The sequence below is a fragment of the Oncorhynchus gorbuscha genome, linkage group LG22, assembly GCF_021184085.1.
Source record: "Oncorhynchus gorbuscha isolate QuinsamMale2020 ecotype Even-year linkage group LG22, OgorEven_v1.0, whole genome shotgun sequence".
Classification (NCBI taxonomy): Eukaryota; Metazoa; Chordata; class Actinopteri; order Salmoniformes; family Salmonidae; genus Oncorhynchus; species Oncorhynchus gorbuscha.
This window is the reverse complement of record NC_060194.1, coordinates 9,341,910-9,357,502: the sequence shown is the minus strand read 5'-3', so window position 1 is coordinate 9,357,502 and position 15,593 is coordinate 9,341,910. Positions and strand designations below refer to the sequence as shown.

General features: G+C 45.0%; 1 protein-coding gene across 1 annotated transcript in view; it reads left to right on the top strand.

Moving 5' to 3' along the window:
- LOC124009644 (MAGUK p55 subfamily member 7-like) overlaps window positions 1-15,593 on the top strand; it is a 55,228-nt gene that overhangs the window by 34,644 nt on the left and 4,991 nt on the right. The window contains exons 15-16 of the mRNA XM_046321649.1: window positions 4,877-4,957; window positions 7,534-7,627. Of these exons, the coding sequence (XP_046177605.1) occupies window positions 4,877-4,957; window positions 7,534-7,627 (175 nt within the window). The remainder of the gene's footprint in view (window positions 1-4,876; window positions 4,958-7,533; window positions 7,628-15,593) is intronic.

Here is a 15,593-nt window from a genome sequence, read left to right as displayed (position 1 = left end):
GAGCGGGTATGAGATGTTAAGAGAGGAGGCAAGAGTCTTGTTACCGGAATCCAGTAACGCTGTAGACACAGTACACGAGGAACAGTCAACTAGTCTGATGGACATCCAAAAGAGTATAGCGGAAAGTGATGAAGATGGAATACTCACTCCTGCCCCAGGAGGTGGAAGACCACGTGAACATCCCTTTGCTCTTGAAGATCCCGGATTAGGACGTGCCGTACACCACTGGAGCTGGTGCCCTCCTTGAGCACAATACAGACAGAGCCCCAGCTGACTTCATCTGTGTTGCTCCACTGCGGGGAGGCGTGTGATCCCTACCTCCATGGGTTCAGGCTCTGAGGCTCCCGAAGTACGTTATCCAGATGGATGGCCATCACAATGAGTGCATTCAAGGAGAGGTTGTCATCTTGACTGGCCAGTTCCCTCTGGACCTCCTCGCGCAGACCTCTCGTTCCATCCACTGGATTCTGCTACTGTCCGGAAGGTGAGTGCGTACTCGGCAGCTGTCTAGTCCCAACCATAATTGGAGTAGGTGCTCACCACTCTCTCTGCCCTCTGGGGGATGATCGAAGATGCATTTGAACAGAGTCACGAACCCCTCATATGAATCTAGCTCCTCCTCTCCTCTCTCCCAGACGGCCGTGGCCCATTCCAATTGGATCTCTCATGGTGGGGGCTCCCATCTGGTGTGTAAAGAAGAGGGAGCACTAAAGTAGGAAGCCACAGCATTTAGATGGGGTGCCGTCATATTTATCCGGGAGAGACAAACAGGCATTGCTGACCTGAGAGGGTTGCTGAATGGGCTTTTGTGCTGGTTCGACTGAGTATCCTCCGCTAGTTGACGGCAACGCCTCCCGGGTATGTTTGAGACATTGCACACTGCGAAGGACCTCTTCCATAGCCATCCCCAGTTGTGCCAGCTGGTCATGTTGTAGACTTAGAAGGTATCCCTGCTCGTCGACCGTCTGGTAGATATTCTGTTTTCCTGCTGCTTCCATTGTTGGAGTCAGTATTCTGTAACGGAGACTCTGAGAGTCGAGAAGCGGGTGCAATGTTTAATAAAACAACAAACATGGAATGAGACAACATAACAGTATCGTCTACACATAAACACAGGAACAATACAGACTGAGGAAAGAACCTAAGGGAGTGCCAGATATAGGGGAGTTAATAAGTGAAGTAATGGATGGCGTGCAGGTGTGCGTAATGATTGATTGCTCTAATGGAGTAGACGTAACACTCTTGGAGCGTTCAGAGCACACACTGAATGCTCTGACCAAGGAGTAGAGTTGATCCGAGCGTTCTGACCTAACAACAGCAGTTACCCAAGCTAACTGGCTAAGGTTGGATAGCTTGCAAGCTATTTCCAGGCACAAATGAGAGAAACGCTCACTCTGACCATTTTCTGACCAAATTAGAAATGTATAATATCTGAGAATGTAGCTAGCTAGACTATCTTAACGGTATACATGGATGGACGCTTCTCCCACTCTGTCACAGATGCCATGGTTGCCCGTAGTTTGAATATGTAATCCGTAAACAGGCGTTTTATACAACAGCATTCTGTGTGTTCTCTTTTCGACACCATCTGCATATTTGCAATCAAATAGCAGAATTTTCTCTACCTCCTAGCTATCATACTCTAATTCCATTGATTTAAAAACTTGTTCCTCCAGAAAGTGGAGAGCAACACTTATGCAGTTCTACTACGTGATATCTTTAAGAAAATCAGCACTAGAAAGGATTACCTGCACATAATGACCAGCTCATGTTGTAGCTCATGGCTAGGGGTAATGTTTCTTCCTTTTTCCGTGGCTAAACCAACTAGGCTCGTAATTTTAAGAATTGTATTTGTATTTACAGATGGCATACAAGTTTGTTAATACGACACATGAAAGCTCACGTGTTCCAGAAGGCATTTCTGCCAAAAACGTTTAGTCACATAGATATTTTTTTGTTAAAACTCGCGGGCCAGGCTGTATGTTTGAAAACCCTGGTCTAAAGAATGGGTTGCTGGTTCTGTGTAGCAATAGGGCAACTCTCCAAATTTGGCGACTGCTAGGTTTGCTAAATGTGTTGGTGTAGCTAAGCAATCCAGACCAAGTACCAGGAAGTTAAAACATTTTTAAATATATATATTTTTTTACATAATGTAAAATGTAAACCATAAGGAAATGTTGAGGAACGTTACTTAACGTTTTCACTTCTTTAGAATGCCTTTACGGTCATCTTTGGTTTTTAGTCTCGCATTGGCCTTGCCATAATCTTGGTGTGGATAACTGTTTCCTGTCTGATCTATGGCTGTCATTATTCTTAAATTACACTATATATATATATATATATATATATATATATATATATATATAGTTAGTTCTGGCTCTGATCAGATGTTTATTTAATGACTCAATCAATCAAATCTAGGCAACCAAATGCATGGTCTTTGTCAGAAAGCACTCCAATTCTCTCCTTTCATACTAATGTAAATATTCTCAGACACATTATATTTGGAACTCACCTTCAGGGCTTTCCTACGGCCAAGGAATCTAGTCTGGTGTATGTATCTTTTACTATATGTCTCTCTATGGGGTTCAGACATAGGCTTTTCTGAGAGCTCTTTGTAATGTAATCTCTATTGGCAACCTCTGGTTGTAACTGAAGAGGGAATATTATTTTGCGTCACCTACAGAATAATTTACTTTGAGCCTGTCTGGAGTGCCACTTTTGGGACTATTCCATTGGTTCCATTGTGCCAGACAAGCTCAATCGAGCTCAGTTTCTGTAAGAAAACAAATGCTATTTGAACCCAGGTCTGGGCTGGACTGTGAATGGGATCACAGATAATGACAGGCAAGCTCATCATCCAGATATACAGTAAGGGATGTAAAGAAATGTAAAAAAAATGTTAATCCAATTTCACCCTGTAATTGAGTTGGACAAACTCCACCGCCGGTTTCTGTTTGCTGTCATGGAGTCTCCATCCACCATTACCAGAAGTCATCATTGGGGAGGGAGATATATGAGCCATATATATCTCTTATGAGTGGGGAGATCTTGCCTGGGCACTAATCCACAAGTGACACATTTATTGATGGATCAGATTTGCTAATTAGGTGGATGTTTTGCCATTTGTTTCATTTAGATATTTATGAGCAGATACATGCACACGTGCATACACAAGCATGCTCTCACTTTCTCAATCTTTCTAGCTTCCAAAGTAAATGGCAGCGTTCGATTAAGCTGAACCGGTCTATGGCCCATGATGTGAACGGGCAAAAGTGTTGAGGGAGGAGCGCCCTTTGGAAATGAATGCACCTGGTGCAAACTCCTCCCACCTGGGAAACCTGGGCCAAATAATCTAGTTCCCTCATTGCTTGGTGCTATAGTTTTTCATAACAGACAAGATCATGTTACTATGAATCAGATATGTGAGGGAGGAGTAAAGTATATTTTCCATGCTCGTGGTTCCACCACCTTTTTAAGCGGTTGTGAAAAGCATAATAAAAACCTGAAACTGCAAACTAAAAACTAAAAATCTGCAAACTTAAGACTGCGTGTGCTGAAGTCATGCAACGGGTGATCGAGATGGCATGTATTTCTGGAATCTTACTTTGAGACACCACTCGGTGACTTCGACCTGGGTAGCATTCAGTAGGGCACAGTGTTGTGGAGAGCTGAGATCTAAATATTTACATAGAACAGACATGCCTCTCAAACATGTACAGTAAGAAATCATGTCAGCTTTATTCATGGTTTTTCTATCTGCAATGTTCAGTAGAGCACAGTGTTGTGGAACTATCAGATAGAAATACGTTACATAAAACAGTCATGCCTCTGACATTGTTGAGGTAGGTTATCATGGCAGCTACTGTAAATTCATGGCATTTCTATCTGAAATTGTCACACTGGTATAAAGGATTTGGAGACAGGCGCAGGAATACATCATCTGGGTTTTTAATACACCCAAAGCAAACACATATACAAAATACTGGGATGTACCCAAACAAAAGAGCGAAGGTAAACCTCATAGAACAACACAGGACTAGACCCGGACTAGCTGAGACAACGCATAGGTACTCACACGACAAACAGACATGGGAACAATAATCAACAGCCCTATGGGGGAACAAAGGGCACATTCATACAAACACAATCCGTGAGGAATTGGAACCAGGTGTGCGTAATGACACAGTTCAGTGCAGCCTAGAAGGCCGGTGATGTCGACCTCTGGAACTGGTGAACAGAATGAGCAGCAGTACCCGGGGATCTGTGACAGAAATGCTCAGTACGTTGCATTCTACTACTTTCCTGAGCGCAACCCAGATCCCTAAAGATGTTCCCAGATGCTGCATGTGTGTATGTAATCTTGTCCAAAGACGTGCCATGACATTGATATTATGTGGAGTCATTGAAGGAATCACATCAGTTCATCTAGATGGGGCGATATTGCTTTTCCAGAGCATCTGTGGACAGATACTGAACCACCTGGATAGAGAAGCAGGGTCTTTGGAGCAGTATAGTCACACTCTAAAATCAAAATAGCATCAACCTCTCTCTTACACACACACACACACACACTTATCATCTCAATGATTTGAATCACAGCTGTATCACTAGGATAAGGGCCTTATTTCATCTCGAGGGTTGTTCATTCTGATGTTTTTATGTGAATGAAAGATCACTTTGTAATTTAAGAGGGTGGTATTGTGGAGGAAAAGTGCAGGTTGACAATATGAAAGTTAGACTTGAGAGCGTTTTTGTACAGATTATACTGACTGTTGTTGTTAAGTGCTGTTGATATAATGTGTTGTGGTAATTAACACTTTATTATGGCCCAATGAAGCTGCTCACCTTTAATGTGTTGTGGTTAACCCTTTAGGTCCCAGTGGAGTTGGGCTGAGTGAGATGAAGAGGAGACTCCTGCTTTCTGACCCTGACCACTATGGTGTCACTGTTCCACGTGAGTTAAAACACCTAAAAATCTGAGCCTTTTGGATTTGGGGAGGGGTTATACTAAACTAACATATGGAATTATTTTCAGATGATCATATCGTGCATCATTTTGCTATTTGATTTAGAATGTTTGGACCTCTTGTAGGCATAAAGAAATATCACATTTTTATTTTATTGAACTTGACTTTATTGCCCATAGAAACACATTGAATAACATTCATACATGGCAAAACAGATAGTCAAAAGTAAATTTGTTTTGAAGTGTCTGTTCAATTCTATATCTGAGCGATATAAGAAAGAGCATGATTTTTTTTTACCCATATTTACAAATTTTCTGGAACAAAACTATTTCCATATACTGTACTTCCATTAATTTCCATTAACTGGTACTGGGCTACCTTCAGACGAGTCTTGAGTCATGTTGGCATCCTAGAGCAAAACAGCTGACATGTACAGTCCCAGTCAAAAGATTGCACACACCTACTCATTACAGGGTTTTTCTTTATTTTTACTATTTTCTACATTGTAGAATACCAGTTAAGACATCACAACTATGAAATAACAGATGGAATCATGTTGTAACCAAAAAGATGTTAAACAAATCAAAATATATTTTATATTTGAGATTCTTCAAAGTAGCAACCCTTTGCCTTGATGACAGCTTTGCACACTTTTGGCATTCTCTCAACCAGCTACACCACTAGTTACCTGGAATGTAATTTCAATTAACAGGTGTGCCTTGTTAAAAGTTAATTAGTGGAATTTATTTCCTTCTTAATGCGTTTGAGCCAATCAGTTGTGTTGTGACAAGGTACTGTAGGTGTGGTATACAGAAGATAGTCCTATTTGGTAAAAGACCAAGTGCATATTATGGCAAGAACATCTCAAATCAGCAAAGAAAAATGACAGTCCATTATTACTTTAAAACATGAAGTTCAGTCAATCTGGTTCTTCAAGTGCAGTCGCAAAAACCATCAAGCGCTATGATGAAACTCTCTCATGAGGACCAACATAGGAAAGGAAGACCCAGAGTTACCTCTGCTGCAGAGGATAGGTTCATTAGAATTAACTGCAACTCCGATTGCAGTCCAAATAAATGCTTCACAGCGTTCAAGTAACAGACACATGTCAACATCAACTGTTCAGAGGAAACTGCATGAATCAGGCCTTCATGGTTGAATTTCTGCAAACAAACCACTACTAAAGGACACCAATAAGAAGAAACTTGCTTGGGCCAAGGAACATGAGCAATGGACATTAGACCGGTGGATATCTGTCCTTTGGTGAGACGTAGAGTAGGTGAACGGATGATCTCAGTGTAGTTCCCACTGTGAAGCATGGAGGAGGAGGTGTAACGGTGTGGGGGTGCTATGCTGGTGACACTGTCAGTGATTTATTTTGAATTCCAGGCACATTTAACCAGCATGGCTACCACAGCATTCTGCAGTGATACACCATCCCATCTGGTTTGTGCTTAGTCCCACTACCGTTTGTTTTTCAACAGGACAATGACGCAAAACACACCTCCAGGCTGTGTAAGGGCTATTTGACCAACAAGACTGTTGGAAATCATTGCAGGTGAAGCTGGTTGAAAGAATGCCAGGAGTGTGCAAAGCTGTCCTGAAATGAAGGGTGGCTACTTTGAAGAATCTGAAATCTAAAATGCACTTTTCTGCTTAGTACATTATTCCATATGTGTAATTTAATAGTTTTAATGTCTTCACTATTATTCTAAAATGTAGAAAATAGTAAAAATAAAGAAAAATCCTTGAATTAATAGGTTAGTGTAAACTTTACTGGTACTGTACGTGTTCGTGAGGGTCTCACGTTTCGCTGGTGGTGTCATATTACTGTGTAGCCCAAACGTTTCGTATGATACAGACAGAAGTTGGTAGACCGGCAGTACCGACTTCAGATGAGTCCCATGATGCTTGTGGGGCTCGTAGAGCAAAACAGAGAACACCATCGTGAGAATCCCATAGAGGGATCATATGAGTTTGTAGCCCAAACGGTTTGGACTCCACAGACGTTTTTGTGAAAAGACTGATTTTTGAGATGTCTCCTGGTCTGCCACTTTCCACTGCAGGCGCAGACATCAACTCTAGGGGGGATTTATTAAACCACGTTAGGGCCCAGAAGTTTTCCTGACCTTTTTGATCTGTAAAAACTCTGGATCCTAAACCATGTTTCACTCTACTTCTTCTAAGGCCAGGATCTTTTTTTTTTAACCTTTATTTAACCAGGCAAGTCAGTTAAGAACACATTCTTATTTTCAATGATGGCCTGGGAACAGTGTGTTAACTGCCTGTTCAGGGGCAGAACGACAGATTTGTACCTTGTCAGCTCAGGGGTTTGAACTCGTAACCTTCCAGTTACTAGTCCAACACTCTAACCACTAGGCTACGCTGCCGTCTAGGGTCAGGGTTGTTTTTGCTCTCCCAATGGTCACGGTGAATTGGGGTATGGCGAGCTGATTCTAGAACTGTAATTAGGGTATTTTAAATTCCGCTCTTTCTTCCCCACGGTGATGCTTTTTTCACAACATTACTCCACAATGTAAATCACAAAGTACTCCCTTTTTAGACACCACCAGAGAGAAGAGGAAGCAGGAGAAAGATGGGGTAGAGTACCACTTTGTCTCAAGGCAGACGTTTGAAATGGACATCGTCAACCACAAGTACGTATTTCTTGATGGGAGTGAAAGTAGCCAGTGACCTTTACTGATTATGCTGTTCATTAGGTAGTGATCACCATATGGTTAAAGGCAGTTACTACATTAGTGATTTGTTAATAAGTCATACCACCATTTTTTATTGAAAAATGGTATTTTTTTACCCCTTTTTTTCTCCCCAATCTCGTGATATCCAATTGGTAGTTAGTCTTGTGTCATCACTGAAACTCCCATACGGACATGGGAGAGGCAAAGGTCGTGAGCGATACGTCCTCCGAAAACACGACTCCGTAAGCCACGCTGCTTCTTGACACACTGCTCGCTTAACCCAGAAGCCAGCCGCACCAATGTGTCGGAGGAAACACTGTACAGCTGTGAATGTGCCCGGCTGCCACAAGGAGTCGCTAGAGCATCCCAGCTGGCCAAACCCTTCCCTAACCCGGACAACACTGGGCCCAGGATTGGGCCCTAGCACTGTGATGCAGTGCCACTCGGGAGGCCCCAGTTATACCCTTTTGAGTAAGGTGTTAACAACATGCATATTTGTAAGTCGCTCTGGATAAGAGCGTCTGCTAAATGACTTAAATGTAATGTAAATGTATTTGCATGTTGAGTACAGTGCTACCACACAAGCATTTAATTTGTTGGCATTCCATTTCACTGGAGCCTTGGATAAGACACATCCAGGCATCTAGTCATTGAACAAATAAACAAGCAGGTGGTTCCCATTTAATATGCAACAAGGGAGATCAGCTGAAACGCAAACATTCTAAGATATTTGGAACAGTCAGGACTCTTAAATGAAAAACTCACCAGAAGCAGGTTGGCGGAGCAAGCAGAGTGAGGTGGATGGAAAGGATGGGACAGGCAGAGCAGTGACAGTATGCTAGCAGGATAGTCAAAATCTCCAATCATCTTTGCAGGTAGCAATGTTGTGTTTCCTCAAGTGGATGAATTGTTCTAATTTAGCATTTATGGTAAAGCCTCAATGTCACGCCCTGACCTTAGATCCTTTTTATGTTTCTGTTTTGGTTTGGTCAGGGCGTGAGTTGGGGTGGGCATTCTATGTTTTGTGTTCTATGTTTTCTATTTCTGTGTGTTTGGCCGGGTATGGTTCTCAATCAGGGACAGCTGTCTCTGATTGGGAACCATGCTTAGGTACCCTTTTCCCACCTGTGTGTGTGTTGGAGGTTGTTTCTGTTTAGAGCACTTTGCTTGTGAGCTTCACGGTTTGTTTTTGTAGTGTTTATTGTTTTGTTTGGCGTCATTTTGCTTAAAATAAAGAAATTGTACGCTCACCACGCTGCACCTTGGTCCTCAACCTTCAACAGCCGTGACACTCAACCCTTACCTACCTTCATCATTTGAATAGCGATAAAAATGCAAAAATAGAGACACGTTCTAATTGAGGGATGCGTCAAAGCGGACATCCCGCCCACCTTATTTCGGTTAGGTCATTATAATTCAAAACAACGCATTCTAAGGCCATTGCTCAAAGAGAACTAGTGAGCCTGATATTCCGATGTTTTCATGGCATTTACTATCTCTAATGCTGAACCAGGACAGGAGATGAAGAAAGGAGGTAAGACGTGGCATTCCAGTAATGCCCTGGGATGGATTCCCGTTTTCTCACGGGAATCCACACTTTTATGTGTATTTTAATGCAAAGACATCAATGTAGGCAAGTATAAGGCATGTATAAGGGTTGATAGTTCATTACAACCAAAACTGGTAGCAAGCGACAGGGAATGAGAATTTGGGATTTTTTCTTAATTGGGAATGACATGTTATTAAAGAAAATTCCAAAAGTTAAAGGGATAGTTCAGCGATTTTACATATTTGGTTTATTTTGAAAGCTGTCTATGAACAAAGAAGGACATTATAGCATTTTGGATCAATTCCCCATGTAAGTGTCCTCTGTTTAGCATGTACATTTGAAGTCGGAAGTTTACATACAGTAAGGTTGGAGTCATTAAAACTCATTTTTCAACCACTCCACACATTTCTTGTTAACAAACTATAGTTTTGGCAAGTCTTTTAGGACATCTACTTTGTGCATGACACAAGTCATTTTTCCAACAATTGTTAACAGACAGATTATTTCACTTATAATTCACTGTATCACAATTCCAGTGGGTCAGAAGTTTACATACACAAAGTTGACTGTGCCTTTAAACAGCTTGGAATATTCCAGAAAATTGTCAATGCTTTAGAACCTTCTGATAGGCTAATTGGCATAATTTGAGTCAATTGGAGGTGTATCTGGGGATGTATTTCAAGGCCTACCTTCAAAATCAGTGTGTCTTTGCTTGACATCATGGGAAAATCAAAGAAATCAGCCAAGACCTCACTTTTTTGTAGACCTTCACAAGTCTGGTTCAAGTCTGGTTCATCCTTTCATCCTTGGACCTTGTGAAAATGCTGGAGGAAACAGGTAAAAAAGTATCTATATCCACAGTAAAACGAGTCCTATATCGACATAACCTGAAAGGCCGCTCAGCAAGGAAGAAGCCACTGCTCCAAAACTGCCATAACAGCCAGATTACGGTTTGCAACTGCACATGGAGACAAATATCTTACTTTTTGGAGAAACAAAAATAGAACTGTTTGGCCATAATGACCATTGTTATGTTTGGAGGAAAAAGGGGGAGGCTTGCAATCCGAAGAACACCATCCCAACTGTGAAACACGGGGGTGGCAGCATCATGTTGTGGGAGTGCTTTGATGCAGGAGGGACTGGTGCCCTTCACAAAATAGATGGCATCATGAGGACGGGAAATTATGTGGATATATTGAAGCAACATCTCAAGATGTTATGCAGGTGAATGAGGACCCAAAAGCGACTTGGCGAAAACAGAGTTTTTAATCCAGTAAAGTTACTTTACAAACAAAAGGCATAATACTACTCGTAATGACGAGAACAGACTGGAGACTTGATCAAGAACTGCAGGTTGCCTCGGGAAGGCACTTGAACGTAGCAGACTCAGACACCTGCTCACCACGCAGCATCTGAGGGAAACACGACACGACAGGGCAATACATAGACACAGCACGGTGAATAATAGACAAGGATCCGACAGGGCAGGAACGGAAAACAAGGAGAGAAGTAGGGACTCTAATCAGGGAAAAGGATCGGGAACAGGTGTGGGAAGACTAAATGATTGATTAGGGGAATAGGAACAGCTGGGAGCAGGAACGGAACGATAGAGAGAAGAGAGAGCGAGAGAGTGAGAGAGGGAGGGGGAGAGAGAGGGATAGAAAGAGGGAAAGAACCTAATAAGACCAGCAGAGGGAAACGAATAGAAGGGGAAGCACAGGGACAAGACATGATAATCAATGACAAAACATGACAGTACCCCCCCACTCACCGAGCGCCTCCTGGCGCACTCGAGGAGGAACCCTGGCGGCAACGGAGGAAATCATCAATAAGCGAACGGTCCAGCACGTCCCGAGACGGAACCCAACTCCTCTCCTCAGGACCGTAACCCTCCCAATCCACTAAGTATTGGTGACCCCGTCCCCGAGAACGCATGTCCATGATCTTACGTACCTTGTAAATAGGTGCGCTCTCGACAAGGACGGGAGGGGGGGAGGGAAGACGAACGGGGGTGTGAAGAAAGGGCTTGACACAGGAGACATGGAAGACAGGATGGACGCGACGAAGATGTTGCGGAAGAAGCAGTCGCACAGCGACAGGATTGACGACCTGGGAGACACGGAACGGACCAATGAACCGCGGAGTCAACTTACGAGAAGCTGTCGTAAGAGGAAGGTTGCGAGTGGAAAGCCACACTCTCTGGCCGCAACAATACCTTGGACTCTTAATCCTGCGTTTATTGGCGGCTCTCACAGTCTGTGCCCTGTAACGGCAAAGTGCAGACCTCACCCTCCTCCAGGTGCGCTCACAACGTTGGACAAACGCTTGAGCGGAGGGAACGCTGGACTCGGCAAGCTGGGATGAGAACAGAGGAGGCTGGTAACCCAGACTACTCTGAAACGGAGATAACCCGGTAGCAGACGAAGGAAGCGAGTTGTGAGCGTATTCTGCCCAGGGAGCTGTTCTGCCCAAGACGCAGGGTTTCTGAAAGAAAGGCTGCGTAGTATGCGACCAATCGTCTGATTGGCCCTCTCTGCTTGACCGTTAGACTGGGGATGAAACCCGGAAGAGAGACTGACGGACGCACCAATCAAACGACAGAACTCCCTCCAAAACTGTGACGTAAATTGCGGGCCTCTGTCTGAAACGGCGTCTAACGGGAGGCCATGAATTCTGAACACATTCTCGATGATGATTTGTGCCGTCTCCTTAGCGGAAGGAAGTTTAGCGAGGGGAATGAAATGTGCCGCCTTAGAGAACCTATCGACAACCGTAAGAATCACAGTCTTCCCCGCAGACAAAGGCAGACCGGTAATGAAGTCTAGGGCGATGTGAGACCATGGTTGAGAAGGAATGGGGAGCGGTCTGAGACGACCGGCAGGAGGAGAGTTACCCGACTTAGTCTGCGCGCAGTCCGAACAAGCAGCCACGAAACGGCGCGTGTCACGCTCCTGAGTCGGCCACCAAAAGCGCTGGCGAATAGACGCAAGAGTGCCTCGAACACCGGGATGACCAGCTAACTTGGCAGAGTGAGCCCACTGAAGAACAGCCAGACGAGTGGAAACAGGAACGAAAAGGAGGTTACTAGGACAAGCGCGCGGCGACGCAGTGTGTGTGAGTGCTTGCTTATCCTGTCTTTCAATTCCCCAGACTGTCAACCCGACAACACGCCCATAAGGAAGAATCCCCTCGGGATCAGTAGAAGCCACAGAAGAACTAAACAGACGGGATAAGGCATCAGGCTTGGTGTTTTTGCTACCCGGACGGTAAGAAATCACAAACTCGAAACGAGCGAAAAACAACGCCCAACGAGCTTGACGGGCATTAAGTCGTTTGGCAGAACGGATGTACTCAAGGTTCTTATGGTCTGTCCAAACGACAAAAGGAACGGTCGCCCCCTCCAACCACTGTCGCCATTCGCCTAGGGCTAAGCGGATGGCGAGCAGTTCACGGTTACCCACATCATAGTTGCGCTCAGATGGCGACAGGCGATGAGAAAAATAAGCGCAAGGATGAACCTTATCGTCAGACTGGAAGCGCTGGGATAGAATGGCTCCCACGCCTACCTCTGAAGGCCAACCTCGACAATGAATTGTCTAGTGACGTCAGGAGTAACGAGGATAGGAGCGGACGTAAAACGTTCTTTTAGAAGATCAAAAGCTCCCTGGGCGGAACCGGACCACTTAAAACACGTCTTGACAGAAGTAAGAGCTGTGAGAGGGGCAGCAACTTGATCGAAATTACGAATGAAACGCCGATAGAAATTAGCGAAACCTAAAAAGCGCTGCAACTCGACACGTGACCTTGGAACGGGCCAATCACTGACAGCTTGGACCTTAGCGGAATCCATCTGAATGCCTTCAGCGGAAATAACGGAACCGAGAAAAGTAACGGAGGAGACATGAAAAGAGCACTTCTCAGCCTTTACGTAGAGACAATTCTCTAAAAGGCGCTGTAGAACACGTCGAACGTGCTGAACATGAATCTCGAGTGACGGTGAAAAAATCAGGATATGGTCAAGATAGACAAAAACAAAGATGTTCAGCATGTCTCTCAGAACATCATTAACTAATGCCTGAAAAACAGCTGGCGCATTGGCGAGACCAAACGGCAGAACCCGGTACTCAAAATGCCCTAACGGAGTGTTAAACGCCGTTTTCCACTCGTCCCCCTCTCTGATGCGCACGAGATGGTAAGCGTTACGAAGGTCCAACTTAGTAAAGCACCTGGCTCCCTGCAGAATCTCGAAGGCTGATGACATAAGGGGAAGCGGATAACGATTCTTAACCGTTATGTCATTCAGCCCTCGATAATCCACGCAGGGGCGCAGAGTACCGTCCTTCTTCTTAACAAAAAGAACCCCGCCCCGGCCGGAGAGGAAGAAGGCACTATGGTACCGGCGTCAAGAGACACAGATAAATAATCCTCGAGAGCCTTACGTTCGGGAGCCGACAGAGAGTATAGTCTACCCCGAGGAGGAGTGGTCCCCGGAAGGAGATCAATACTACAATCATACGACCGGTGAGGAGGAAGGGAGTTGGCTCGGGACCGACTGAAGACCGTGCGCAGATCATGATATTCCTCCGGCACTCCTGTCAAATCGCCAGGTTCCTCCTGAGAAGTGGGGACAGAAGAAATGGGAGGGATGGCAGACATTAAACACTTCACATGACAAGAAACGTTCCAGGATAGGATAGAATTACTAGACCAATTAATAGAAGGATTATGACATACTAGCCAGGGATGACCCAAAACAACAGGTGTAAAAGGTGAACGAAAAATCAAAAAGAAATAGTCTCACTGTGGTTACCAGATACTGTGAGAGTTAAAGGTAGTGTCTCAAATCTGATACTGGGAAGATGACTACCATCTAAGGCAAACATGGGCGTAGGCTTGTCTAACTGTCTGAAAGGAATGTCATGTTTCCGAGCCCATGCTTCGTCCATGAAACAACCCTCAGCCCCAGAGTCAATCAAGGCACTGCATGTAGCACCCGAACCGGTCCAGCGTAGATGGACCGACATAGTAGTACAGGATCTAGATGAAGAGACCTGAGTAGTAGCGCTCACCAGTAGCCCTCCGCTTACTGATGAGCTCTGGCCTTTACTGGACATGAATTGACAAAATGTCCATCAAATCCGCAATAGAGGCACAGGCGGTTGGTGATCCTGCGTTCCCTCTCCTTGGTCGAGATGCGAATACCTCCCAGCTGCATGGGCTCAGTCTCTGAGCCAGAGGAGGGAGATGGTTGCGATGCGGAGCAGGGAAACACCGTTGACGCGAGCTCTCTTCCACGAGCTTGGTGACGAAGATCTACCCGTCGTTCTATGCGGATGGCGAGAGCAATCAAAGAGTCCACACTGGAAGGAACCTCCCGAGAGAGAATCTCATCTTTGACCACTGCGTGGAGTCCCTCCAGAAAACGAGCGAGCAGCGCCGGCTCGTTCCAGTCACTAGAGGCAGCAAGAGTGCGAAACTCTATAGAGTAATCCGTTATGGATCGATCACCTTGGCATAGGGAAGCCAGGGCCCTAGAAGCCTCCCTACCAAAAACTGAACGGTCAAAAACCCGAATCATCTCCTCTTTAAAGTTCTGGTAATTGTTAGAACAATCAGCCCTTGCCTCCCAGATAGCTGTGCCCCACTCTCGAGCCCGGCCAGTAAGGAGTGAAATGACGTAAGCAACCCGAGCTCTCTCGCTAGAGTATGTGTTGGGTTGGAGAGAGAACACAATATCACACTGGGTGAGAAAGGAGCGGCACTCCGTGGGCTGCCCGGAGTAGCAAGGTGGGTTATTAACCCTAGGTTCCGGAGGCTCGGCAGGCCAGGAAGTAACAGGTGGCACGAGACGAAGACTCTGGAACTGTCCAGAGAGGTCGGAAACCTGAGCGGCCAGGTTCTCCACGGCATGGCGAGCAGCAGACAATTCCTGCTCGTGTCTGCCGAGCATCTGTAGTCGCTGGGTCCATTCCTTGGTCGGATCCTTCTGTTATGCAGGTGAATGAGGACCCAAAAGCGACTTGGCGAAAACAGAGTTTTTAATCCAGTAAAGTTACTTTACAAACAAAAGGCATAATACTACTCGTAATGACGAGAACAGACTGGAGACTTGATCAAGAACTGCAGGTTGCCTCGGGAAGGCACTTGAACGTAGCAGACTCAGACACCTGCTCACCACGCAGCATCTGAGGGAAACACGACACGACAGGGCAATACATAGACACAGCACGGTGAATAATAGACAAGGATCCGACAGGGCAGGAACGGAAAACAAGGAGAGAAATAGGGACTCTAATCAGGGAAAAGGATCGGGAACAGGTGTGGGAAGACTAAATGATTGATTAGGGGAATAGGAACAGCTGGGAGCAGGAACGG